The 25,594-nt window shown below is 42.4% G+C and overlaps 2 protein-coding genes across 2 annotated transcripts; one reads left to right on the top strand and one right to left on the bottom strand.

Moving 5' to 3' along the window:
* The first annotated feature begins 6,422 nt into the window (after positions 1-6,422).
* On the top strand, positions 6,423-9,910 carry SSTR1 (somatostatin receptor 1). The gene has a single exon (XM_015865040.2). The coding sequence runs from the start codon at positions 6,631-6,633 to the stop codon at positions 7,807-7,809; it is 1,179 nt and encodes a 392-aa protein (XP_015720526.1). The 5' UTR covers positions 6,423-6,630; the 3' UTR covers positions 7,810-9,910.
* A 9,972-nt stretch (positions 9,911-19,882) lies between these two features.
* Positions 19,883-22,052, bottom strand: CLEC14A (C-type lectin domain containing 14A). The gene has a single exon (XM_015865048.2). It carries the CDS (start codon positions 21,318-21,320, stop codon positions 20,259-20,261), a length of 1,062 nt encoding a protein of 353 aa, XP_015720534.1. The 5' UTR covers positions 21,321-22,052; the 3' UTR covers positions 19,883-20,258.
* Between the last annotated feature and the right edge of the window lie 3,542 nt (positions 22,053-25,594).

A 25,594-nucleotide genomic window follows, 5' to 3' on the forward strand; every position in this document is an offset into this window, starting at 1 on the left:
GAGTGGAATATCTATTACCATGAAGCCTCAGAGACAAGGCCCAATTAATATAATAATGCATGCTCAGCAAAGTCAATAGAAGCACAGGAAACTTCACTAGCCAAAGACATTCCCCCTTTGAAGATACCCCCACTTCCAAGCAAAAAAAATAAAACATGCATCTTGCCACTGATACTTCAGAATTTTCTTCAATTCCTTCAAGATGAGAAGCTGAGCTCTCTTGCTTTTTAATGCAACAGGTTTTTCTATTGGATCATGCATTGTAGCATAGAACGACATAATATTATCTGGGGAGAATCACTTCTCAGCTATTGCTTTTCTGGCTTTCACAACATACACAATTCCCTGGTTCTTTAGAAATAGTCAAGTTAATCAAGCAGTAAAATAATATTATATTCAAATATTCAAATACCTGCTCTGCTACAAGCAGGTTTAAACTAGGCCTGATGAAAATCTGTTCAATATATTTTGTCTCTGATGATCTTTACAGCAAAAATATATTCAGCTGCACCTACTGCTGTGGCAACTTTCCACCAAGTAATTTTCCTAAAGGAAGCAACGATTAAAACTGAGATCCCAGCCACTGATACATCAATTCAAACCCAGTTAATTACAAGTCAATATAATTACTCAAATTTGGAAAAGTGTATATGAGATCACAGTCTGGCACTCTATCTTATGTTGTTTGCTAGAGCAGCCTCACTTTTGAGGACATGGGGAGTGTGCTGACAGCACGTGTATTCAACCTTCAGCTCTTCTGAGAAAATACTGGAATGGAGCAGCTTCTTGTATGATTTTGCCAGATAATTGATTTCAGTAATGGTATTCTGTTTTGTTTATCAATCATTGCACTAGAAAAAGTGATGAACTGAGGGGAATTGCAATGCAACAGAGTTTTTGTCAACCATTTGGTTTTAATATTTTCAGCAAATAAATCTGAAATAAATGCATCTGTACTGAGAGACAAAGGATTGTTTGTGCATTCACTAAGCCACAGCTTGGCACTTTCTCTGATCAATTTGGTTTAAAACATCTGTTTCTACAGAATAGATGTTAATTTCTCAATTAATTGTAAAATTCAAAAGACAAAATTGTCCTTTTAGGAGAAAATGCTTTCTAACATACCATTATAATGAATCACTCCCATCTGTCAATTTGCACTGGATTTTCAACCATAAATAAAAACGACGTAAGTTTATACGCTCTGCTAAAGTAAAATGATAATAAGAACTGTGACATCTCAGATACAACAGCTGTATTAAAAGAAAACCATTTTAAAATATGTTGACATTCATTGCAAAGTTAAAATCTCTGCTGACTCACAGCAGACTCCAGTGATACCTCTCATAAAGCAAGAACAGAATTTACATCTGAGTGGTTTAAGTAGCCCAAATTTTTCTGTCTTAATAAAAAAGGTAATGAAAAATGTATGAATCCCAAAACTGTGCAATCTATATGGGTACTGAATGATTTATAACAAAACTGTAACAGATTACAATTCAACTGATTACTGAAATTACATCATATTTTGCTATTTTGTAGAAATAAATGGTTGTAAAAGATCATTCAGTCTTTAAGTTCTCAGCAAGATTTATGAAACATTTGGTTTGAATGTTGGATAGGGTATCTGTAGTTTGAACAGGAGACACTTAACTGAATTATTCAGTGGAACCTCATCAAAATGACTCAGTCTACAAAAATTATTTTGAATTTCCTGAATTTTCATGACATTTAAAAAGTAGAGATCTTTCACAGCCTACTGCACCACTACAGCAATGATAATTTGAAGGATATTGATGAAAATTATTCATGTATTTCCCACGTTTTAAAATACATAATACTATATCCTAAGATTATTTTTAGTGTCTTAGCTGCTTCTTTTACTCTTCTCACAACAACCCAGGTATGGTGACACTAGATGAAATACATCTTGATTCACAGAAAACATATCTGCCTTGTGAGCCATTCATGGGGTGCTTCCAGGTGGGAGAGTTTTACATTCAAAGTCAGTCTGGATGGGTTCTGAGCAACCTGATCTAGCTGTAGATGTCTTTGTTCATTGCAGGGTAGTTTGACTAGACAATCTTCAAAAACATTCCATCCAAGTCAAGTGATTCTGTTATTCTATGAATTGCAGAGTGGGAAGTGCTCTATCAGCTAGTACAAAAGTGAATGTACTTGTTCAAACCACAAGGTGATGTGGCTGTGATTTATAGTCTCTTTGATTTTCGTTGCCCATCTCTTCAAAATTACCTTCCATTAACAAACCAGACTAAGAAGTATGTATGCCAACTAATTTAGCTCTAGCAGGGGCACTGGACTTGATTTCCAGTGATCCCTTCCAATTCCTAGAATTTTGTGTGAGTCTGTATGATTTCTCTCTCCTGTCTCTAAACATAGGCATAGGCATGGGATGAGCTGTACCTGAGATGCCTAGCCACAACCCAAAGGAACAACCATGTGCAGCCTCCTTCATTATTTGTCCCCTCACCTTGTATCTGCACTGCTAGAGGCTTCATTCCTGCTTTTCTTAACCCTAACTCTAACCCATAGCATGGGATAAGCATTAGGTCTAGGCTGCCCAGTGTGGCCCAAAAGTGAGATTTTCTGGAGGTAATTTATTTTTCACTCCGACAGGGAAGGCAAGTCTTGCTAAAAAAAAATAAAAAGATGTATTGAAATACATCTGCATGCATCCTAGGCAGACCTACAGCCCATGTTGAGATGGTCAAGCTGCCTTTCCTCTTTTTGTGGCAGGACCTTTATAATCACAAACTGAGACCACTGGTCTATTCATAACAGTGAAATCCTTAGGCTAAAAATATAACCATAAAAAAAATCTAAGCATGTTCCCATATTAGAGTTTGTATGTATCAGAATTTCTTCTTTACTAGATATTTCAACTGCCATCTATTTCTTTCATTTTGTGAGGCAGCAATAAGCTAATGATGATATTTATAATGGTATTATGTCATTATTTGGATAATAAACTACTTCATTTCTATTCAAGCATTGCTCCTTTATCATGTAGTTAAGGTTTGAAATATTCACTTTTGAATTGTGAGCAGTAGCAGGCTGAATGCTGGTAAAGATCTAGAATTTATCAGTAAAATTTATGCACTGTGATAGAGAAATTGGTACAAATGACAAGGCAGGCAATCAAACAACTTCTTTTTGGAAAATGGCAGCATTCTCTAAAGTGAATGTAATTTTCCCTATCTGTGGAAAGCTGCAGTTAATGGAGACACAGAAATCCTGAAGTGTTATAAATTGTGCACATAACATTTCATTATAATGAGGAATACAATAATGTTTTGTTTTTCTGGACATATGCATCAACCAGGTATGTATACGATGCCTAATAAGGTTTGTACCTTTGCAGGAGTAACAGCTTACAGGTAACTGATTTTGAATCTTCACAGTAAGAAAGAAAGAACATTGACCAAATTTATTTTCATATAACAGTTTTTACTGATCATCAGGTGCAGGGCTTGGCCAGCTGCTTGCACTGATTAAAATGGGCCAAGTCATGAAGAAAGTGTCTAAAATACCTGCGTAAGTGACTGTGTTTATACATATGCAAATACATAGGGAGGATACAATGGAGGGCGATGCAGACAAGGACTTACACTTTGTGCTGATGACATAGCTATAAATCAGTCTCAGAATCAATCCTTTTTGCTCTTCACAGAGAGCAATACAAAAGCATTCAGATTCATACTGAAACTATCGTTAAATGCCAATTTATAACAACATGAAACAAGGAAATCCTTTAAGCAACACTCTGTACGTAAAAATGCCTTAAAAGAAACGCTCACATAAACAAAAATTGGATTATAGTTGAACTATAGGTTTTCAAAAAGTCTGAAGTGCTGCAATCAACCAGATGTTCTTGCTGATGGGTTTGCAGTTATTTACTTAAGCTCCTCCTCATGTCGGTGACTGAAAGCTGATTCACATTCTCCCAGAATATAAATTTTAATGAATATCATTCTCCAGCTGAATTTATGTAATTGTGGATATGTGAACAGTGGCAGATAGCATACTGCAAATAAAGGTTCTGCGTGGTGCAGTTAAATATAAATCTTTTCACTGTATACTGGAAGTTCTGATCCTAACACGTGAGAATACACAACCTCTAAAAATCAAATTGTACGGATGAATTTTCTCAAGAAAATTTGCATGACATCCCCAGGCGCGCTAAGATCTAGCTAACACAGTCATATACAGTGATGGACCTTAGAGCATTGATACAGTTTGCAAAGGTGACTCAGTACAGACATTTCTATATTTGAACATAAACACAACAAGAATTCAAGATGACCAGAAGCCACAAAGAACATAATTCAAATAGAACTATGTGCAATTACTAATAACTGAGTAGGGTGGGGTTTGGTTTTTTTTCTGGTTTTTTTTTTTTTTTCTAATTACTATTACTATTATTATTATTATTATTATTAACTTGTTTGTTTGTTTTTATCTTAAACTTTTAAGTTTCTGGGTAAAATTTTATTTAAATCCTCATTCTCTTTTCTTCTTGGCCACAGAAGAAAAGGAAACAGCTTGCTTAAGGTTTCTGCAAAAGGATGTATTTGTTAAACATAATAATAAATGTTTAATAAAATAAACACCTATGACAAGGTGCCAAAGAGCACACATTTGTTCCTTTGCTGAGTCAAGATGTGTACAGCTTGGAAGTGATGACTGACATGAGGAAAAACATATAATCAGCAAGATTACATTTATGTGTTGGAATAGCTACTAGTGATATTGGATTATAACAAACTGATGGGGTATATCTGCATATTAAATTGGTGGGTAGTGATAATATGAATAACTGTGAGGGTGGGAAGACAGTGATAATGAGATTTGTGAACTTCAGGAGGTGATGGGTAAGCATGGTGAAGAGAGTAGGTAGCGAGGACGCGTGTGTGATGCACATAGTGATGTGAGGGACAGATAAATTGTGGTGATATTTGTGTGGCATGGACCTGCTGTTCTTAGAAAAGCAGGCAGTACTAATAGGTGAGTTTATTTGAAGAAGCGGGTTGATCTTTATAAAGGTCTGGTGATCTTTATAGGTGAGATGTGCTCACACATACAAGTAGCTGCAATAGACAAAATAAGCAGATATTGGTTTTGTTTTTCTCTTTTGTATATGTATGTGCTGAGGGAGTGTTGATTCAGTAAGCAAGTAAGGTGCATGTGTTAGTGAGTAACTGTGTCTGGTTCATACAGAACAGGCAGGTGGTGGTTGTGTTTGGAAGCTGGCAAAATGGTTATATGTAAATATAAAAGCAGACTGCATGGAGTGATTGCATGTTCGGAACAAAGAGTCTTAATGCCTGGAAGGAGGTGTGGATGTGAAGGTGAACAGAGTCACCCAGAGTTTGCCCAGAGTGCTGAAAAGCAGTTCTAGGGCATGCTGCTGGTGTTAATGTGTGTTTGGAGCTGGTGGCATGGATGAGATGCATGAGGAATCAGTGTCTGACTGGGCATGACAGCATGAGTAGCAATTGGTTTTGATTGCATTTGTCTGGGATTGAGGTGTGTATGAAACAGCACACTATGGGTCAGTGTGTAGAAGCAGTTTGTGGCTGTACATCCTTGTCAGCAATATGCATGTGTATTATTAAGGGGTGTGTGTGTGTAGTAGTGGTGAGTTAGCATGTGATGGTTCCATTTGATGCAATACCATGAATGGAAGCAGTATGTGAGGGAACAGAAGAGTGGACAGATGGTGTGCTTGCATGGTAGGATAGCTGGGATGCTCTTGTCACCATCATGGCGCAGATAGCAATGGTGAACACTGGTGCTCAGAGCCAGAGGTATGCTTGGATGTGAGAACGGGACAGGGCTCAGGACACAACAGGGAGAGCAGGGCAGGGCTGTAAAGTATTGGATGCCACTTACATGTGATGTCTAATGATGGAGGTGAGATAGAACGAGGTGGAGAGCTGTGTGATTGTGGGAGGTGCAGGCATTGCAAGTTCCAGGCAGTGTACAGATCCAGGTTGTGGAGCATGTATTCAGTACCATGTACGTTGGCAGCTCTGTGGAGTAGGCAATGTGGACGGTGCAGGGAGAGGAGAATGCAGCAGCTGTGTGGAGATGAAAATTGCCCTCCCATCCACGACCCAGGCTTTTGCTCTAGAGTGGGAAGCATGGTCCTTCTGCTCGGGGTGCCCCCAGACCCAGATGCCATGGAGCACGGAGGGGCAGGAGGAGATGCTGGTGTCGTTGGAGCCAGTGAAGAGCGGGAGAGCAGCTCAGGATGAAAGAAGGCAATAGAGAGTAGGGCAGGGGCAGTGCGAGCAGCCGGAGGGGGGGGGAGGGTGGGAGGCGGGAGGTGGGGAGAGACACCCACTAACGTCTCCTCCCGCATTTTTTTCTTTCCCTCCTCCTTTCGTAGCCGGTGACGCGCTGCTGCCTATTAATCATTCACCAGCCTGAGAGCAGCGATTCCTGCGCTCGGAGCGAGCGGCGCCGGTGGCCGCGTCCGTCCGTCCCCGCGCCCGTGCCTGGAGCACCGCACCGGAGAGAGCCCGCCGGGAGCCCGCCGCGATGCTGCGCCCGGCGAGCGGCCGGAGCCAGCAGTGCTGAGCCGGAGCGGGGACATCCGGGCGGGGTATGCTCCCCGATGGCACCTGCACCAGGCTCCCGGGCGGTGCAGGCAGCCACAGCGGCGGCAGCCACAGCGGAGCGAGCGGCGCCTTGGAGGAGGCGGAGGCGAGGGGCATGGACTCGGGCGGCAGGAACTCCTCTGGTGCCCCGAACAGCACCCTGAGCGAGTCCCAGGGCAGCGCCATCCTCATCTCTTTCATCTACTCTGTGGTGTGCCTGGTGGGGCTGTGCGGCAACTCCATGGTCATCTACGTCATCCTACGCTATGCTAAGATGAAGACGGCCACCAACATCTACATCCTTAACTTGGCCATTGCGGATGAGCTGCTGATGCTTAGCGTCCCCTTCCTGGTCACCTCCACCCTGCTGCACCACTGGCCCTTTGGCTCTCTGCTCTGTCGCCTGGTGCTCAGCGTGGATGCCATCAACATGTTCACCAGTATCTTCTGCCTGACTGTGCTCAGTGTGGACCGCTACATTGCCGTGGTGCACCCCATCAAGGCGGCCAGGTACCGCCGGCCCACTGTGGCTAAGATGGTCAACCTCGGTGTCTGGGTGCTTTCCATCCTCATCATCCTGCCCATCATCATCTTCTCCAACACAGCGGCCAACAGTGATGGAACGGTGGCTTGCAACATGCTCATGCCAGAGCCTACCCAGAGGTGGCTGGTGGTCTTTGTGGTCTACACCTTTCTGATGGGCTTCTTGCTGCCAGTGGTGGCCATCTGCCTCTGCTACATCCTCATCATTGCCAAGATGCGCATGGTGGCCCTGAAAGCTGGCTGGCAGCAACGCAAACGCTCAGAGCGCAAGATCACTCTCATGGTCATGATGGTGGTGATGGTCTTTGTCATCTGTTGGATGCCCTTCTACATTGTGCAGTTGGTCAATGTCTTTGTAGAGCAGGATGATGCCACCATCAGCCAGCTCTCTGTCATCTTGGGCTATGCGAATAGCTGTGCCAACCCCATCCTCTATGGTTTCCTCTCAGACAATTTCAAACGGTCCTTCCAGAGACTGCTCTGCCTCAGTTGGATGGACAATGCTCCAGAGGAACCCATCGACTACTATGCCACTGCCCTCAAGAGCAGGGCGTACAGCGTGGAGGACTTTCCCCCAGACAACTTGGAGTCAGGGAGCATGTATAGGAATGGCACGTGCACCTCCAGGATTACTACCCTCTAAGGAAGCATTCTTGCCTCCTGCCCCGATGCACCCAGCAGGAGGGTGAGCAGGGCCAGGCTGTGGCATGGGGAGGCTGGGAGGGAGGGGATTTTGATCCAGCTCACTGACAGCGGTGTCTGGCAGAAGAGGAAGCAGAGAAAACCCCATGTCCTTGGTGTGCTGCCCATTCCCCTTGCCTCCTTTGAAACTGGGTGCATTTGCTGATGCTTTGACACCCCCTTACTAAACTGCCATGCATAGGATCTGGCATCCAGGCTCTGTTATCTGTCTGGCAAGCAGGTCCAACAGAAACTCTACCCTTTTGTACAGGCTCCCTCTCCTTCCCCTTAGCTGGTGGGACCCCCTGCCACCAAGCAGGGCCTGCCTCAGGTCAGGCTCAGACCCCTTTGACCAGTAGTAAGCCTGCTCAGCATCCATGGGTAGGCACCTGACAGTCAGAGAGCAGAAATGATAGGAAAGGTCCCTTCTGAAAACATCTGTCCTCTCCCAGAAAGCAGCCTCTCCCTGCCTCACCACAGGGAGAAAAAAAAAAAAAAAAAAAAAAAAAGAAAAAAAAAAAAGAAGGGAGCAAAAAGACCCCAAGAAAAGGAGCAGCTTTTGCTCTTCAGACAGTTCCCATCTCCTTGGGGCTCAGGCTCCATGCTGCAGTCAGAGGCAGCAAAGCAGAAAAGCTCTTCAGAATGGAACCTGATTGTTGCAGTGCCTCAGAACTCACAGCAGGATGCCAGTAACAGGAGGTGATGGGTCCGTGACCCACAGGGACAGAGCTGAGCTGGGGGCAGGAGGAAGCCTTGGGCTGGGAGAGGTGTGAGTGCGTTCCTCCCTGTGACAGAGTGTGCAAGTAATAAAAGTTTAAGGGGAGCACTAGACTGTGAAGCTATTGTCTTGCACTGCTCCACTGGCCATGAAACAGTGATGAAGGGTCTGAGAGTTTTCAATGACCTGAGTGGCCACAAAGTCACTTTAACTGACATGGAAAAAGGGGATTTTGTTCAAAATCTCCACCAGGCTCTTAAATAAATACTTGACAGAAAAGTAGCTGTTTGACAATAGCTATTGCCCTAGCTCCAGTTTCTTCTGTTGCACTAAAAAGAGATAAAATGGGTTTCATAAGTTGCCAATGTAATATACTGGCCCAGAGCTTCAGAATGTTTCATTTCTGAGAAGTGTTGGTTTTAGTGTGTCAGGTGTCTTTTTATTTGATTTTTGTTTTATTTTTTTATTTTTATTCTTGTCACTGTGCTGTGAATGTGTTTCTCTGAAGCAATTTATGCTGTGTACTTATGTCTGTGGTGGCTACCTGCAAGAGTGCTTTTAAAAAGGGGCAATGCTCAAGACGGCTTCTTTTCAGAGAAAAAGGTTGTAACATTTTCTAATTCTTTCATCTACATTGCCTCTCCCCAGGAAAAAAAAAAAAATCTCTTGAATTTTCTTTTTTTCCCCCTCCTATGAAACAATACTTTTCCCATAGACAAATGAGGATTTACTGTTTGATAAATGACAGCTGATTAAACAAACCCTTCTCTCCCTGCTCCCCTCATCCCAGCTGCACACATCAGGACAAACCATGTTGAAACAAGCAGCTCTGTCAGTTTGTTTTCTACCACCTGTATTAACAGTTTCACACAGCGGCAGGCATCCCGGTAGCTGTGACAAATCACTTCTCCAGCTCAGTGCTGTGGTGGTATTAATTATAACTGCTGAGAGCTTGAAGCAAGGGATTGGGAAAAATCCTGGGTAGCAGCACACCCGTAGCCCTGTGCTAGTAGAAGTGTATGCTATGCTGAGGGTGAGGATGGCAGTGGAAGCATCCAGTAACTGGTGGTGGACATACTGCAGGTTCTTGTTAAATGGTACCTTTAACTTTGCTCAGCAGCAGTAAGCAGGAGACTACTTTGTGCATTTCTTTCACCAAAAATTAGGTACTGTTAAATGAATGTATAAATTTAGTATTTCAAAGTTGCCTGATTCCAAGCCCATCGAAATGAGAGAAGAAATCCTAGTTCATTTCAGTGGACTCTGAGTCAGCTCCGTTTAGTTCAAAAATTGCTGATGTGAAAGCTGTTACATCCTTATTAAAACATTTTGTGAAAAGCTTTAACAAGTGTACAGTTTCTTGTCTTTTATTTCTCAGCGGACTTCATTTAAGGAAATCATACAGATGTGAGTTTCAGTAATGATTTGCATGCACGTACAGGGGAAAATAGAGCAAAATCTCTCAATAAGCATATTTAACTTTCCACAGAACAAAACATCTGTCAAATGCCCCACGCTGCCACATGGTGCTATTTGTAAAGCTTCACTTAGAAACTCACTCACAATCTCTTCAAAATGGTATACATTTCTTTTTTTCACACAGGCATCCTATTATGTCAGATTAGACTAAACAGAGTCAGTCTACATTCTACTGCTGGGTTTGTTTAACATTAGGTGCTTTGAAGCAAAAGTGAAGGAGCAGTAATTCAGATCTGATATTCAGCTTTGATGAGAAGGTGAGCCTGATTTATCACTTAAAAAAAAAAAATAACCCCACGTGAATAAAATTCTTTGCCCTAAGTTGTTATGGATTTCTGCACGCCTTCCAGCACAGGCACTCTAATTTCAGTTCTCCCAGACAGAGAGCAGAGGCCTGCTGCCCGCGGGCGGCAGAGCAGCTGGTCTGCTGGTGGCACAGCAGATGGCAGGCTTTCCTGTGCAGAGCCACACAGCCAGCACTGCTCTGCTGTGGCACTGCCTGAAACATTCCAGGTAGCTTCAGCTGGAAACACAACCTTATCCCAAACTAACAGTTCTTCCTGCTGTTTTTCACTCTGAGTTTTGACTTTGGCAATGGGAAAGGTGATCAAATGCTGGAAATCACTCTTACTTTGCTTCAGGAAACAGATTTTTCTGTATTATTATCCTAACTTTTAGAACATGTCTACCAGAAAATAGGCTGTCCTTGTGAAATAGCGTCACATACCAGAAAACAAACAGAATGCTATGAAGTACTTCCCAAATTTCAAATGAACCTCTGTAGGATTTCATATGGAAATTATTTGTTATGTATAAATGCCTAATTCACTGGGAAAAAACAAACAAACAAAAACACACACACACAAAAAAAAACAAACACACAAAAAAACCCAAAAAACAGTGCCATATTTCTTGATGACATTTTTTCTCTTACTGCATCCATAACAAAATTCATCTTAAAATAGGTAAACCATAATTTATGACTAGCAGTGTGTTGCTGCATATTTCTCTAGAGTTTAATATTTTAAAAACCTTTACTTTTATACACCTCATCATTGCAGAAATTGGTCCTCTGTTGCTGAATCCCAAGCAACTTTTGCTATGCTTTGTTTAGCCTCTTTAACTCTGCATAGCATGAGGTGGACTGGATCAGTTCACCTATCCATACAGAGCAAATGGCCTTCACATGGATTTTCCTAGTGCATACAACTGGCACCTCTGCAGCATTTTCCCACTTAGAAAAAGGCAAGTGTTAAATTAGTCTTCTTTCTCACTAATATTTCCAAGAAGTACTGTTAGATCTAGAAGTGCAATAAGGAAACTTTAAAATCCTGCAATAAATGCAAGAAAATAAAAAGCAACAACAATTAAACAATAAAAAAGCCCACAAATAAATAAGCAAACAAACGAAACCACACGACCCAGAAACAACAACAACAAAAAAACAGTCTGTCAAATAATCAATCCAGTGTTCTAGACTTCCTCCCTTAGAAACCTTACCTGACTCCAGGATTCTACAAACAATATAATTAACTGAATCTCTAGAGGAGAATAAAGTCTTTTTACTGCATTATAGATTCATGGCTTCCATCTTTAATGCAGAACCTCACTGGACTGATAACTGTCTTAGCTTTCAGTTAAGACACAGGAAGAAGCAGTAATTTACTAATTTGATTTCTCTAAGAGAATAATACTTTAAAATGTTATATTTTGTAGAGAGAAATAGCCAAGAACAGAGGAAACAGAAAGCATGATAAAGCATTTCACCAGCCAGCTAAGACACTAAGTGCAGCTTTCACAAGATGCTTTTCCACAAAACCTATCTTCAGACCCTGTTTCACCAAAACCTGAAAATCTGGTTTTAGCAAAGCAGGATAACGTGTCCCTCCTGAACTGCATGGTATTTCATCTCCACTCTGAACCAAATACATTTGTAACTATTTGCCTATCACTCCTATGACAGGTAGAGTCACCTTTAAAGCAATATTAATGTACAAAAGACCCATTCTATTCTTTCCGTTTCAAATAAGCCTTTTCTGCATATGTTCTTGTACCATGCAATATCATTTGTTCTGCAATGTCCCTCTGTAGGTTACTGAGCTCCCTAGCTGGAAGGGCTAAGATATAAGGGCCATGATGCATAGCACAGAGCTGTGGAGCAACAGCTCAGGATTATCACATTTATGACTGGGGAACCGCCGTTTGCTGTGAGGACTGCTATTTTTGCAATTGGGACCTTACCCAGCCACAAATGCAGCAACTGATGGGGAGGTTCTGAGCTCCTGCAATGGTTCTGCAGTTCTCTTTGCTTCTCAGAGCCAAACAGTGCTGAGTAATGTCTTTGTGACAGGCTGAGGGAAGCCAAGGGCCATGGGTTCACCTGATCTATACAGGACTTGCAGATATTTGCATTTACAAAGGCATGTTTGAGTGATTGCTGACCAGCTGGAACAGTTGAAAATGCAGCAGATTCCAGTTGTCGGGCAATCAGGTAGTGCTGTTTTACTACATGGATATTGCTAAGTCCTTGCTTTGCTTCTGTTCTGCTCTGATGTGCAGAGGAAATGGGAGTGTTAATCCTGCTGCAGAGGTGAGTCCATGGCTGGAATAGTTGGAGTTAGTGGGAAAAGAAGCTCATGGAGGAAAACCATGTTTAAGTTAGATTTGGAGTGGCTGCATTTGGAGATACCCATTTGATGTTCATAGAATTTGGAAATGGTCACAATGAGCTGCCATCTGAGAGGACCAGAGAGCAGTAGTTTTAGAAAAACACTCTCCAAGCCTACATGGACCAACCACAGCTTCCCTCAGCCATTTCTGAGACCTAAACCAGGAAGCTAAAGGAGGCTATGATTATAGTCTTTTCTTCATTTAATTAGGTCAAGTATGTTGTAATACATTGAAACTGAATGCAAAAAGCACTTTGCTATCACAGTACTTGCTAAAGAAGCTTTCTGCCATCCAATTCTGTTAAATACAGATGTAGATGGATCTTGTTCCTCTCTCCAGTCAATAAGAGACAATCCATGGATAAAAAAAAACTTCAGAAAGCACTGGTTTATTGAGCAGAAAATCAATACCAGTGTTAGTGAGTTTATTTTCCTAACATTACAGCAGAATTATTTTGTATATCAGAAAGATGTTTCTAGAAGCTAAACAGACTCTACAACATCATAAAGCAGATTTTAAGGACCTTTGTACATCTTCTTGAAAAACTAGAACAATTCCAGTATTAAAACATGTTTAATGTCTAATGATTCATGTGTCTTAAGAAGTTTTATGAAGCTGAAAAACCTGGAACAACTTTGATACTAAAATATTTTTATCATCTAATGCCTCACATTTCCTATATCATTCTGTATTCCTTCTACAAATGTGAGCATCTTCATAAGAAAAAATTTTTGCTTACTGAAAATTCCTGACTAGCATCTTTAACTCACTGCAATGAGGCTGTAAATGGCTACACCATCTACAGATTGGCCTGGTCCCAGGTTCATGCCTTAAAGTCACAAATTAATTACATAAATTGTTTGCAAGACCAAATGAATGAGTGAAAGAAAATTCAATGAAAGGAATGATAAGAAGCACATAAAATTGATTTTTTTTGATGGATCCTCTATTCTAATTTTTAGATCAGTAGTTGTTAACTGGTCACGCTGTGAGTTTGGAAGAAATTTAATCTCCCCTTCTACTATTCATTCTAATGCAGGATGGCACAAAATCCTCACCCACTGACCAAGCAGAAAAGTTATGGCAAACTTCTGTCTGACTAGAAGCTTAAGAAAGCAATGCAGAAAACAGATAACAGACTTTCTTTAAATGATGGATTGTTTTTTATTTTTCACATACATACAATTTCATTGGCTTCTTTCCTTTCATTATTAAAATGGAAAAGTATAACCAAATTTGCACTCAGCACAAAGATAACTATACCAACAGGACAAAAACAATTTAGTCCATTCTTTCTCTACCACAGAATAATATTTGCAGAATTTAAAAGCATCTTAGATGCTATGATTGTAAAAAACTATTTCCCATGAGAGAAATACATACACACATAAAAGGTGATGTTGATATATTCCTCTCCAGAGATACTGTAACTTAGAACTTAATGTACCAAGAAGGCATAAAGCTGCATTCCTCAAGGCAGATTTTCTGATCTATGGAGGATTTCAGGCTCCTGTGTGCTCATTCAAGAACATTTCAAATGAATAAAGATTTAAATCGAAGTGAGTAAGAGAATAAGCTCCTTACACAAGGAAGAAAGTCTCATGGATAATACATATTTTTGGGGAAAATAATAGCTTTCTGTCATATTTGCAATTAAATAGATTCCAGTGTTTATAGAAATGCTTTGCCTGACCATACAAATTTTTGCTCATACAAACAATTCCTACAATCTCAGATTTAACTAGGAAAGCTTGTTCTCTTCAAGAATATATACTTTTTTTGTTTTTAAACACAAATGAGTAAAATGCACTGTAACCTAGGTTTTGTGTTTTATTACAGCAAAGTTGGCTTTAGCTAACAAACCAGCTCATCAAGTAGGATGTCCTTTTAGAGGTCTAAATTGGATTTGTGTAATTGCAATGGATGCCTGTAGCATTAGTGTGAGCAGTTTATCAGAAAGTAATAAAAGCTCACTCATTACTATCTGTCTGATGTACTGACAAGCAGAAGAGGAGTTGTGATGTAAAAGGTGTAGATTATCTAATATTTCACCATGTATAGAACAGAGCAACACATAATGAACATGGTAATGCCCTGATATTATTGCTATATATGGTTTCCCTGTCCAAGTAATGTTCAGAATCTAGTACAGAATGAAAATCAACTTAATCTTACTTAAGAAGACTAAGATGCATGGTTCTGCATAAGTATTCTCTTAGGACATCAGAGTTGCTTCAAATGGATCTGAATCTGCTTCATCATCTCAGTAGCTAGGTATAATTAAAGGAGAATTAAATCATTTTAAGTACCACTTATTGCTGTGAAACGTAGGAGGTTTGTATTCTGAGTAAAAGCTGGACGTACCACATAAACATAACTCATTACTTGCTTGGAGAAGAAAAAATTTAAACAAAAACAAAGTAGAATGCTATCATGAGAGGCTGAATGGTAACTAAAATTACAGACATCTTCACTGATTCTTGGCATAATTAGTCTGACAACAGAAGATCCTAATTTTGCCTTAAGAAATGGACAGTATTTGGCTGAACACTGCAACACAGCTAAAATGAACAATCTCAGGAGGAAAAAAAGCAAAAAAGATTCATTATGCTAACGCCAAATTTCAAAGCAGAGAGCCACATACAAATTTAAAGGCTTGCTAGGAACAACTAAAAGATAAAAGCTTGCAGGTGACACCAGGATTATTTAATGACAGGAGAACAGTGCATGTTACCTATCAAAAGTTAAACTACACACAATAGAAAAGAACCTAATTTGGAGTTGAAACCAGAAAATAAAACAAAATAAAGAATGAACTTCAGCAAATAAATAATAAAAATTTAAAGCAAGTAAAAAAAAATAAGAAGTAAAAAGAAAATTAAAAAAAGAAACATCTGCATAAAGAGATAGTAACTACTAATGGAAAATCTAGAAGAGGAGAAAAACAACCAGCGTGCTCTCTGCTCATGAACACCAATTGTATTTAAGAATGTTTTGGGAAGAAAGAGCCATAGAGGTAAACAAACAGACATCTTACTGTCTGTATTCATTATAGACTAACCTTTTCATGGAAGATTAAGAAGCCATGGGTCTGTGGAACTTCACGAGAATAAAGAATCTGAAGGAGCTCTGGAATAAATCAGATAAAGGACAGTACAAAACCATCAGCAGATGCTGATGATCCCCTAAGAGTGCTGAGGGAATTCTGTAATGAAAGAGCTGCACTATCAATGGCGATAAAACCTGCTGAAAACCACAGGGCTCTCTCCTGGGGATTATTCAGCTCAAATTTCTCATAAATGATCTGGAAAAAACAGAGTGATATTTCTTTGAAAACACCAGCACTGTTCTTCGCAGTAGTCAAAACAAACAAATGGTTATATTGGTTGCTTTTAGAAACCACAAAATGCTGTTAAACTGACATAGAAGACAAAACCTGCCTTCCCAAAACTTACCTGCCTCCACAGTTATTTCTAAGCTTGGAATTCACTAGGAATCTAACAGTATAAGAAAACGTACAAAAAATTTTAAACAACAATCATATCTATAGAATCCTTTCTTAAAAAAAAAGGTAATTAATTGTCTCCTCTTCTTGGGACAGAGCTGAGCAAAAGACTGTTATAGCAGAAAATGAAAGAGATAAACAGGTCTATTTTTTCAGGTCATGTATAAATAAGTTGCGGTGCTAATTGATACAGGTTTGTTGTATGCCAAAAACTAATAAATTGGATCTAAACTCTTAGACAAACCAATGGAAGACTACCAAGTGTGTCATGAACTTAGCCTCAAACTCATTGTATAACCTGGTAGAGCAACTAGCAGAAGTGGCACTTGGAGATGTCAGATTTCCTATTGTATTTCCAGGTGCATTTGCCATTGTCAGAGACAGATTACTGATGTAGGTGACTTTTAATCTCACTAAAACTATCTGTTCTTACATTCCTATGTTCTGTAGCAGGGAACAGTGTAAACCATTCTTATCAATCCAAAACACAAGAGCTGCTGGTTGTGTTCCGAAAAAACAAATCTCACTTTCCTGACATCCTGCAGGCCATGTGCTTGTCCTTGATTAATGACTGAAATTCTTTATTCGTTAGCAGACCACTGCATTTTGAATAACAAACAAACAAATATGCAGCAAGAAGATGTTAAAGATGGATACTTGCCTGACTTTCTTATCTCTACCTCCCCAGCTCATCCAGGTCCTACAGGATTCTTGCTCTTTACATTATCCATGAAATACATAACACTGTTTGACTTTCATCCATCCTTCTGCCTCAGACTCACAGTGTGAAAGGACTGGCAGAAGGAACAGGACATAGTAGGTGGGGAACCATCAGTATGTCTCTGCCTTCGCTTCTACCTACAGTGAAACTGTCCTTTTAGTTCACAGTATGAAGCAAGGAAAAATAAAAGCTTGATAGCAAACAGATGACTCCCCACTCACATTCACATCCAGTCCTCCAATGCTTGACCAGTCATTAGAAAAATTAAGAAAATTGGAGAAATTAAGAAAATCTAAAAAGCGTATCTAGTAACTGGCAACAGGACACATTTTATGAATACAAACAGCAAGCCAAATCTGACCAGTTTACAGCTGATTAATCACCATAATAGGAAACCAACAGCTGACCTGCAATGTGTACTGCTGGCTCCTATCTAAGCCACTATTTAAACGGAGAGTGGAAAGAAAAAATGATCCACCCTTTCTCCCAAGCCATCTACCTCTTGATCTGAATCACTGCAGAAAGGGAAAAGAAATGTGTGCTTTACCATCAACAGCATTTCAAACCCACTCAAGTGCCAATCAAAGCCAATTAAATTTTAATTCTGCTGACTGCAAAGAGAAGTTAAACAATCCAAAACAAGGATCTCCAGTATGCAAAACCAACAAGAGCCATGGTAAAATAATAGGCATTTAGTCATACCTTGAAGAGATACATTGCACTGTGAGTTGTTTCCAGAAAAGTGACTTGCATGGCTGGAGACTTTGCTCTGCTGATTTTTCTGATTTAGTTTTACAGACATTTAAATCCAAGGAGCCTCCCTAAGCACTTTTCAGTTGATCTGGAGAAATGGCACTTTTAGGATTGTAGCAAATGAGAAAATGATGAGAAAAGGTGTTACACCAAAGGTGTAATGACAGAAGAAAGGTGCTATAAAGGGAAAAAGATTGCTTACCCATATCAGAAGATTCCAGGTTCACAGAGGAAAGCTTCACCAGAGAAAGAGCTCTAGAAAGAAACCCACCCCAACAGAAGTCATCCCTTAAATGGGGTCTAAGTAAGGGGCAGCCAGCCTCCACCCCTTCCAGTCACACAGCTGAACTGCCTTCACCTGTGCCCTAAGGACTGACCGGGTACTTTCCCCAGGTGCTCAATCAATGGTTCCCATTCAAGGATGGAACTCATTGCTCCTGTTTTCAGCTTCTATTCTACAATAAGACTGCTACCTGCACATACATATTTTCCTATGTAGGTTGCAAGGAAGGTGATGCTAGATGAGCTGTTAGAGATACATTTATCTGGTGTGATGGATTCCTTCCTTAGGCATAAAATAATCTGATTTCAACTGAGTCACATTATAAGACATGAAAAACAATAGAATCCTTACATAGTCTTTTAGGTGCGTGTCTAAAAGGATGACTTAATGCTCTATCCTCAATCTTGAGTATAAGAAAAAGAACTTTGAAATCAATATGCGATTTCACAAGCAGCCATTGCTAAGAGTGAAATTAAAATAAGACAGGAGTGGTTTGTAAGGGTGTGAGCCTGTGCGTTTTAACTGAATAGTCTGAGTAAAATCCTGAGATATACAAGTAAATAACAATCCAAACACTTAGCTCTTATCTGCATGCTTGGTTAAGACTGAAACAGGGAATCCACTTCTTCTAGTGCTTAGACAAATGAACCTGAGTGGCTGCACCATCCCATGAAGAGTTCCACCATCTGATATGTGGGAAAGGGGAGGAAAATGCAGAAATAATAAGGAGGTTTTATTCATTTAGTTTCACTACCTGCTCATGGAGCCAAATGTAATAGCATGAAGCTCCATAACACTGTGCTGGAATAGATTGCTTAAAGTGATGCTTACAGTGATGGTAATGAGAGCAGTATAGAAGAGGCATCAGAGACTCAGTCACTTTCCCTATCTGTTCATATCACAGTGTTGAATCAAGCCTCCTACTGAAACTGAAAAAACGCTTCTCTTTCTGACATGGAAATGTCAGATAAACAGATTAGAAAACTGCTCTGTAACAACCAGTGCTCTGACCTGGCTGGATTTAGTTGCTGTCATAATTAAGTGGAAGTTATGGCTACAGACAACCTGATGGCTCACAAAAGTCTAGAATCTCCTTAAGAAAAGCAAGAGAAGCATCCCATATGGCTACAGCCTATCATTATAAGGGGAGAGGGAAAAAAATACTCATGCTGTGTCAAACTTTATCCTTAGCAGATGTTTATACCAGATTAATCTTCAAGTCTTTGCTTGCAAGAAAAATAGGTAATTACAATCACACTGTTTATTGTTTGAAAGAGTGTTCCAAACTCAAAAGGAAAGTGAAAAAAAAAAAACCAAAAAAACAAACAGTAGTCAAAAGGTCAGCTTTAAAGAAAGGAGGAAAAAAAATAGGTGCTTAGAAAATGGCATTTTCAATCTTAATGTTCTCTAAAAGGGAAAAAATATACCCATATCCCACAAGGCATAGATGAGATCCAGTTACCCACTTCTTCTGCACTTAAAAAGCCTTGAAGCAATATTTAGCATTGCTACTTTAAATGGAAATCAACACTGTAATAACAGGTGGTGAGCATCAGTACTCCATACCACAGAGTGAGTCCTGTGGTCAGGAGCCCGGTCCTGAGAAATCCAAAGGGAAAGCACAGAGGAAGCATTTGCCTCCTTAGAAGTGGGTGTGAAGTGTGAATTCTTTCCTTGTTCTCAAGGGACACCATGGAAAACAGCTGCTCTGGGATCTGCATGCTATGTCCATACACGTTAGCACTTCACTAAGTGTGCAGCTTGCCTGCACCACGTGTGATCATAAGGGATCCACACACTGCACACAGAAACCAAGTTTTGCACCAACATCAAACTTGTAACTGGAAAACTGGTTGCTCTGCTACAATATAAATGAGTACGGTATGGAGTATAAACAGAGCAGCAATTAAGGTTTTAAATCATCCTTTATTATTTCAATCAACTGAAGTATAAAATGACTCCCTATTAACCTCCCACTTCCTTAGCAATTTAATGCCCATCTACGTATGGAGATGCTCCTCGTTTGTAACAACGTCACTCTCAAAGAGTACAGGTCACAGTTTTCTCCGAAATTATGGCAGTTCACATCTCCAAGTGTTCCAGCAATCAGCAAGCAAACGAGAGCGTCCCGGTGCCCCTCAGATGGGTTCTGAATAGCAAGGCACTAGCGAGCAAAGTCTTCCACTTTGCACATGCCCCGGAGAAGAGGTTTTGGGAGGCTCCAGTCCCGCAGCTGCCTCCGAGCGGCTGTAACCCCGGGCCAGTTGCGGTCTTCGCCGCCGTTACTCGGTACCCGCAGCCCCTCGAGGCTCCGCGCCGCCCGTCTCCGCCTCACCGCCCCCCGCCGCCGGCTCCTTGTCCCCGCCGCCCGCCGCCTTCGTGTTGAAGCACAGCCTGAAGACCCCCAGGACGGTCATAACCAGGATCACCAGTACCACCACGGCCACGGTCACCAGGATGAAGACGTAGTTGGAGGAGGAGGATGCGGAGTGCGGCGGGGCGGCCGTCCCCCCGCGGCCAGCGGGCGAGGTTGCTGGCGGTCCCGCGGAGTCGCCGGGTGACGGAGCGGAGAGGCGATGGTCGGCCGCGGCGCTGGGGGTCGCGGCGCAGCGCTCTTTGCAGAGGCAGTCGGGCTCCTCCGCGCCCTCCCAGGCGAAGCCGCCTGGACCGTGCCGGCAGCGGAGCAGCACCTCCCCACCCGGGCACGCCACGGCCAGCTCGGTGCCCGGCGGGCTGAAGCCGGGCGCGGTGCTGCCCTTCCCGAAGGGGAGGCGGTAGTCGAGGCTCAGCGCGCCGTCGGGGCGGAGGTCGGGACAGGCGCCCTCCTCGCGGTAGCGGCAGGCGTAGCCCCGGCCGTGCCGCTGGCAGGGCAGCTCTCGCCAGCCCCAGCGGGGGCTGTCGGCACCCGTCAGGTGCAGCCCGGCGCAGCGGGCGGTCGTGCAGGTCCGCACGGGCTCTTTCGCCCAGCGGCCGAGCGCCGACGGCACCTCCCGCGGGGCCGCCTCGCCGCGCTCCTCCCAGGAGAAGCCTCGGAGCGGCTGTCCCGTGTCGGTGCAGGCGGAGGCGTTCCTCTTCAGCCCGACCCAAAACAGCGCGGGCCCCGCGGCCACCTCGGCCAGCAGCGCCAGCAGCGGCCCCAGCTCCGACTCGGCGCTCACCCAAGCCAGGCCGCCCCCCCAGCTGCCGCAGGCGCTGCGGGCCTCGTCGTACGAGGCGTTGGCCAGGTGGGCGCTGAAGCAGGCTCCGCCGGGCTGGCACCGCACGACGGAGGGCGGCGGGGGCCGACCCAGGGCGCAGGCAGCAGCCAGGAGCAGGCAGCAGGGCCCGGCCCGCCACCGCCACATCCTCGCGGCGGGCCCGACGACTCAGGCTGCCCCCTCGGCTGCGTCGATGCTCGGCCCGGCTCGGGCGGGCCGGCCCCGCGCCCACGGCCCTCCCACGGGGCTATGCCGGAGGAAGCGTCATGAGAGCCGGGCCTGACCCCCGGCATCCTTCGTTTGTTGGCGTCCCGGCCCCGTCTGGCCGGGCTCCAGCGGCAGGGCGGGGTGGGTGGAAAATCCCGATGCCCGCCCCGCCCTACAAGGGGCACCGGGGACTCAGCGGCAAGCTGGGTCACAGGCAGTAACGCTGTCTTTCAAAGCCAGAGGATTCTGAATTTATTTTATTTTCAGATGGAATAAATTTGGACAAGTCCTGTTCAACCAGTGTGTGATTGACCTGTGTGGATTTCATTAATGCTAGGCTCACACAGAGATAAAGCCCATTTTATGTGAACTCCTCAAAGAAGAACTTGAAAGATGTACAACACAGTGAATCACAGAATGACAAAATCATGGAATCATAAAGCTTGGAAAGACCTCTAGGATCATGTAGTCTGACTGCCAACCTATCACCACCATACCCACTAACAGTATCCCTCAGTGCCACATCTGCTTGGCTCTTGAACACCTCTAGGGGTGGTGATTCTACTGGGCCGCCTGTTTCCTGTACATTACCAGTCTTTCTAAAAAGCTTTTCCTGGTATCCAAACTGAGCCTTCCCTGGCTCAGCTTGAGGTCACTCCCTTGTCTTATCATAGTTACCTGTGAGAAGAGGACAACTCCCACCTTGCCACAACCTCCCTTTGGGTTGTTGTAGAGGGTGCTAAGGTCTCCCACCAGCTTTCTCCAGACTAAACAATCCCAGTTTCCAGAGCCGCTTTTCCTAAGACTTGTGCACCAGCTTTGTTACTGTTCTCCAGGCATACTCCAGGGCCTCGATGTCTTTCTTGTTATCAGTCTGTCCCAAAAATAGGCATCTGTTAATTACTTACTTTTTGCTTTGGGAAACATCTTGCTAATTTCTTGTATGGTCCCAGTAGACAGTAATGTATACAAAAATGTTTGTCACAGTTGGAAGAGTCAGCAAAGCATCATTTCAAAATACATGAAATAGAGGAGACTGGATTAGGGCTAAATAGAATTCACACATTCATAACTATATTTAAGCAGACTATTATATGTGGTTTATGTTTCTTTCCTTTTGCTATTCAGCAGAAGTGAAACTAGGTCAAACATTGCCTACATTCTTGAAATTACTGGATTTCAAAAGCACTTATAATGCTCAAGTAAAAATAGTTACATGAAATTTGCTAAATACAGTTGGCAGTATAATTGAATTTGGGTGCCAGTAGGCTTGGTTTTAGGGAAAGCAGGTTTCCCCAACAAAACAATAACCTGTAGGTTGAATACTAGAGGCAGTCAGAAATGAGCTTAATCAGCATGTGCAGGTGTTAAAGCCTCTGAGGTCAGAGCAGGCAGTGGGGAAAGCAGTTATGATTTCAGAGTCTGCTGCTTGTTGGAACTGCTACCTGCATCCACTCCTCCTCAAAACTCCAGGACAGGGGTAAGCACAGGGAGAACTGCCTGCAGTGCTCTGCTAGGAGCTTAGTTATCCTGCATTCAGATGGCTAACTTTTCCCTGTATCCAGCCATAAATACAACTAAAGAACTATTCCTTCAGACCTGTGGTGGTCCTCAGTGAGGCACAAGGCTGTGCTTCTATGGATACCCATCAGTTTGGTATCTTGAGACATTTTCCCAAACTCTGGTTGATGATAGGTTTGGGAGAGACAAAAGCTTGTTATATCAGTGCCTATAAGGACTGTATGTGCCTCCACCATCCTGCTCAGGGCTGCTGCCAGTGCTTTCCCTAATATGCACCTGTAATCCCACAGCTTTGGTTTGTTTTCTCTTTCAAAATGGAATTTATGTATTATAGCTGAATAGAAACAAAGCTATATAAACACGATGAATAAAACAGAAGAACAAGAACACTCTCTGTTGTACCTCAAACCTCAGGCCATGTCCTTAGAGAGGAAAATGCAATTCAGTCTTTGTAAATGCTTGCTCCCTGACTCCCTTCTGACTATTAGCTGTGCTGGAGGCGACCATCCTAAATGCCATCGACCAGGAAACTGCAGTACCAGTGCTCATTTCACAGGCCATGACTTTCATTTCGTCAGCTACATTTGAATGAGCCATCTAGAAACAGCTGGCAGACATGTGCAAGCTGGGCAGCCCTGCCTAGTCAGAGGAACCTGCACCATACAGGGAACAGAAAGCGCTGTACACCACTGCCAAAGGCTTTCTGCAGCTAGGTCTACAAGATCTCCAGACAACAGCTCTCTCTCTGGTTTTGAATGTTATGTCCCACTTTAAGTAAATAAGAAAACACTCTTTCCTTAATTATCTTAAGGTCTTTCCTGAAGAATTCCTATCCTTAATGAGAGTATTAGCTGCTTACGCGCAAATGCTGTTGCCAGAGAACATGTGAGGCAATTAATCTTGTAAATATAATGATTTTATGAATGGGACTGCTTATAGCTAATTGATGGGCAAGTCCTGCTCTTCTCAATAGTGAAGGCTTTATATAGCTGTAGCTGCTCCTTAGACTCCTTCCTGTAAGATCTGAGCTTCTGAAAAAAACAGATAATTCTATTAAGAAACATTAGGTGTTTTGTTTCATTGTTCCAGCATATCTGCCATATAGTATCAGTATGTTTTGATTAAAGAGTAATGAGTGAAATAATAAAAATAGTTTTATGGTGGATTCTCTCTTACATTCTTACAGAGTACATTAAAGCTATTCTTTTTGTGAATAACTTGTAAATATGTCAGCACATACTTTACAAGTACTAGAGCTAAGGAGGATGCATATTCCTTACAAGAAAGCTTGCAAATAGGCACAGCGTCCTCTTCTTCGTAGGAGCTGTGCTGCCTTGTAGAAGTAGATGAGATGAATGGTGCAGTGAGATCTTCCTGGCTCTGAAGGAGGCAAGCAAAACAGTTGCATAACGCTGTTGAGCTAGGGTAGGAGTGAGGTAGCTCAGCTGGCAGGTGACATTTCTCTTCCCCAAAAGAGATACAGGAAAGTGTCTGGAAATGGATGCTTATCTGCTCCACCATAAACCTAAAGGAGCTGTAGCTTCTCTTTCTGCTATTGGAGAGGAAGGCCATGAGGATGCACCCCTGTTAGCTGTCCTGTACCTACAGGGTGGCTGAGCAAACCATCGTGATATCTTGTACAATGCAACTATCTTTGGGGTTGGAAAATTTGGAGAGAGAGCAAGAAGGGAAGATCAGCAGCTCCTGCAGAAGCTGGCAGTAGGTTTGCCTTAACCCTGTGAGCATATTCCCTCTTCTTCATCCCAACCAACATTGCAACCGGATCCACACATCTTCCTCCTGAATTTATCACATTCTCCATCTGTCAGTGGCAGATAAGCCATAATATGCATTTCCTATTAGAAATATCCATGGCCGCGGCATCAGCCCTGTTCTGAGGCACGTGGCCAGACTGGATGTCCTTTGTTTCCCTCGGGTTTCCCTTGCTGATGTCAGTGCCAGCTCTGCAGAAAAGGGGATCCTGGCCATGCCTTCACCATGAACCAAAGTTACAAGCCCACAAATAATGTCTAATGAACATAGTCAAGCTTAAAGCTGACTTCTGCAATTGTTAGTCTCAGCTTGCCATCCACCAGTGTCCCAAAGCTGATGCATTAGTTTCACCAAAAGAAGGGCGCATATACCACTAGTTTTGTTTGTTTTTTAATTTTTATTAATTTTTATAATTTTTATAAAATTTTATAATTTTTATAATTTTTATAAATTTTATAATTTTTATAATTTTTATAATTTTTATTAATATTTTATTAATTTTAAAATCTAATTTAATTAAATTTTTATTAAAACATATACATCGATATTTCATCGATGTATATGTTTTAATAATATGCATTTTCTGATCTACATTAACTATATTTAACTAATTAACTATATTTAACTAATTAACTATATTTAACTAATTAACTAAATTGTCAGTGTGGACAAAGATGATTCTTCTTCACTCCATGTGGTCCCGGCATCTAAAAGGCATACGTAGAAATGCCGGTGGCTGCCAGGATATGGGTCTAGCTGTCTCTGACTCCTGGCTGCTCGGGTAGATGTCTTTATGGTCTTGCTGTACTCCAAACGCTGCCTTAAGTAAGCAGCTTCTTTTGAAATCCATCAGATGTAGCCTGCTGTAGCGGCTGTTTCCCAAAGAAGTCTGCTGCATCGCATCTCTGCGGCCTCCTCGT

Source organism: Coturnix japonica, chromosome 5, assembly GCF_001577835.2.
Source record: "Coturnix japonica isolate 7356 chromosome 5, Coturnix japonica 2.1, whole genome shotgun sequence".
NCBI lineage: Eukaryota > Metazoa > Chordata > Aves > Galliformes > Phasianidae > Coturnix > Coturnix japonica.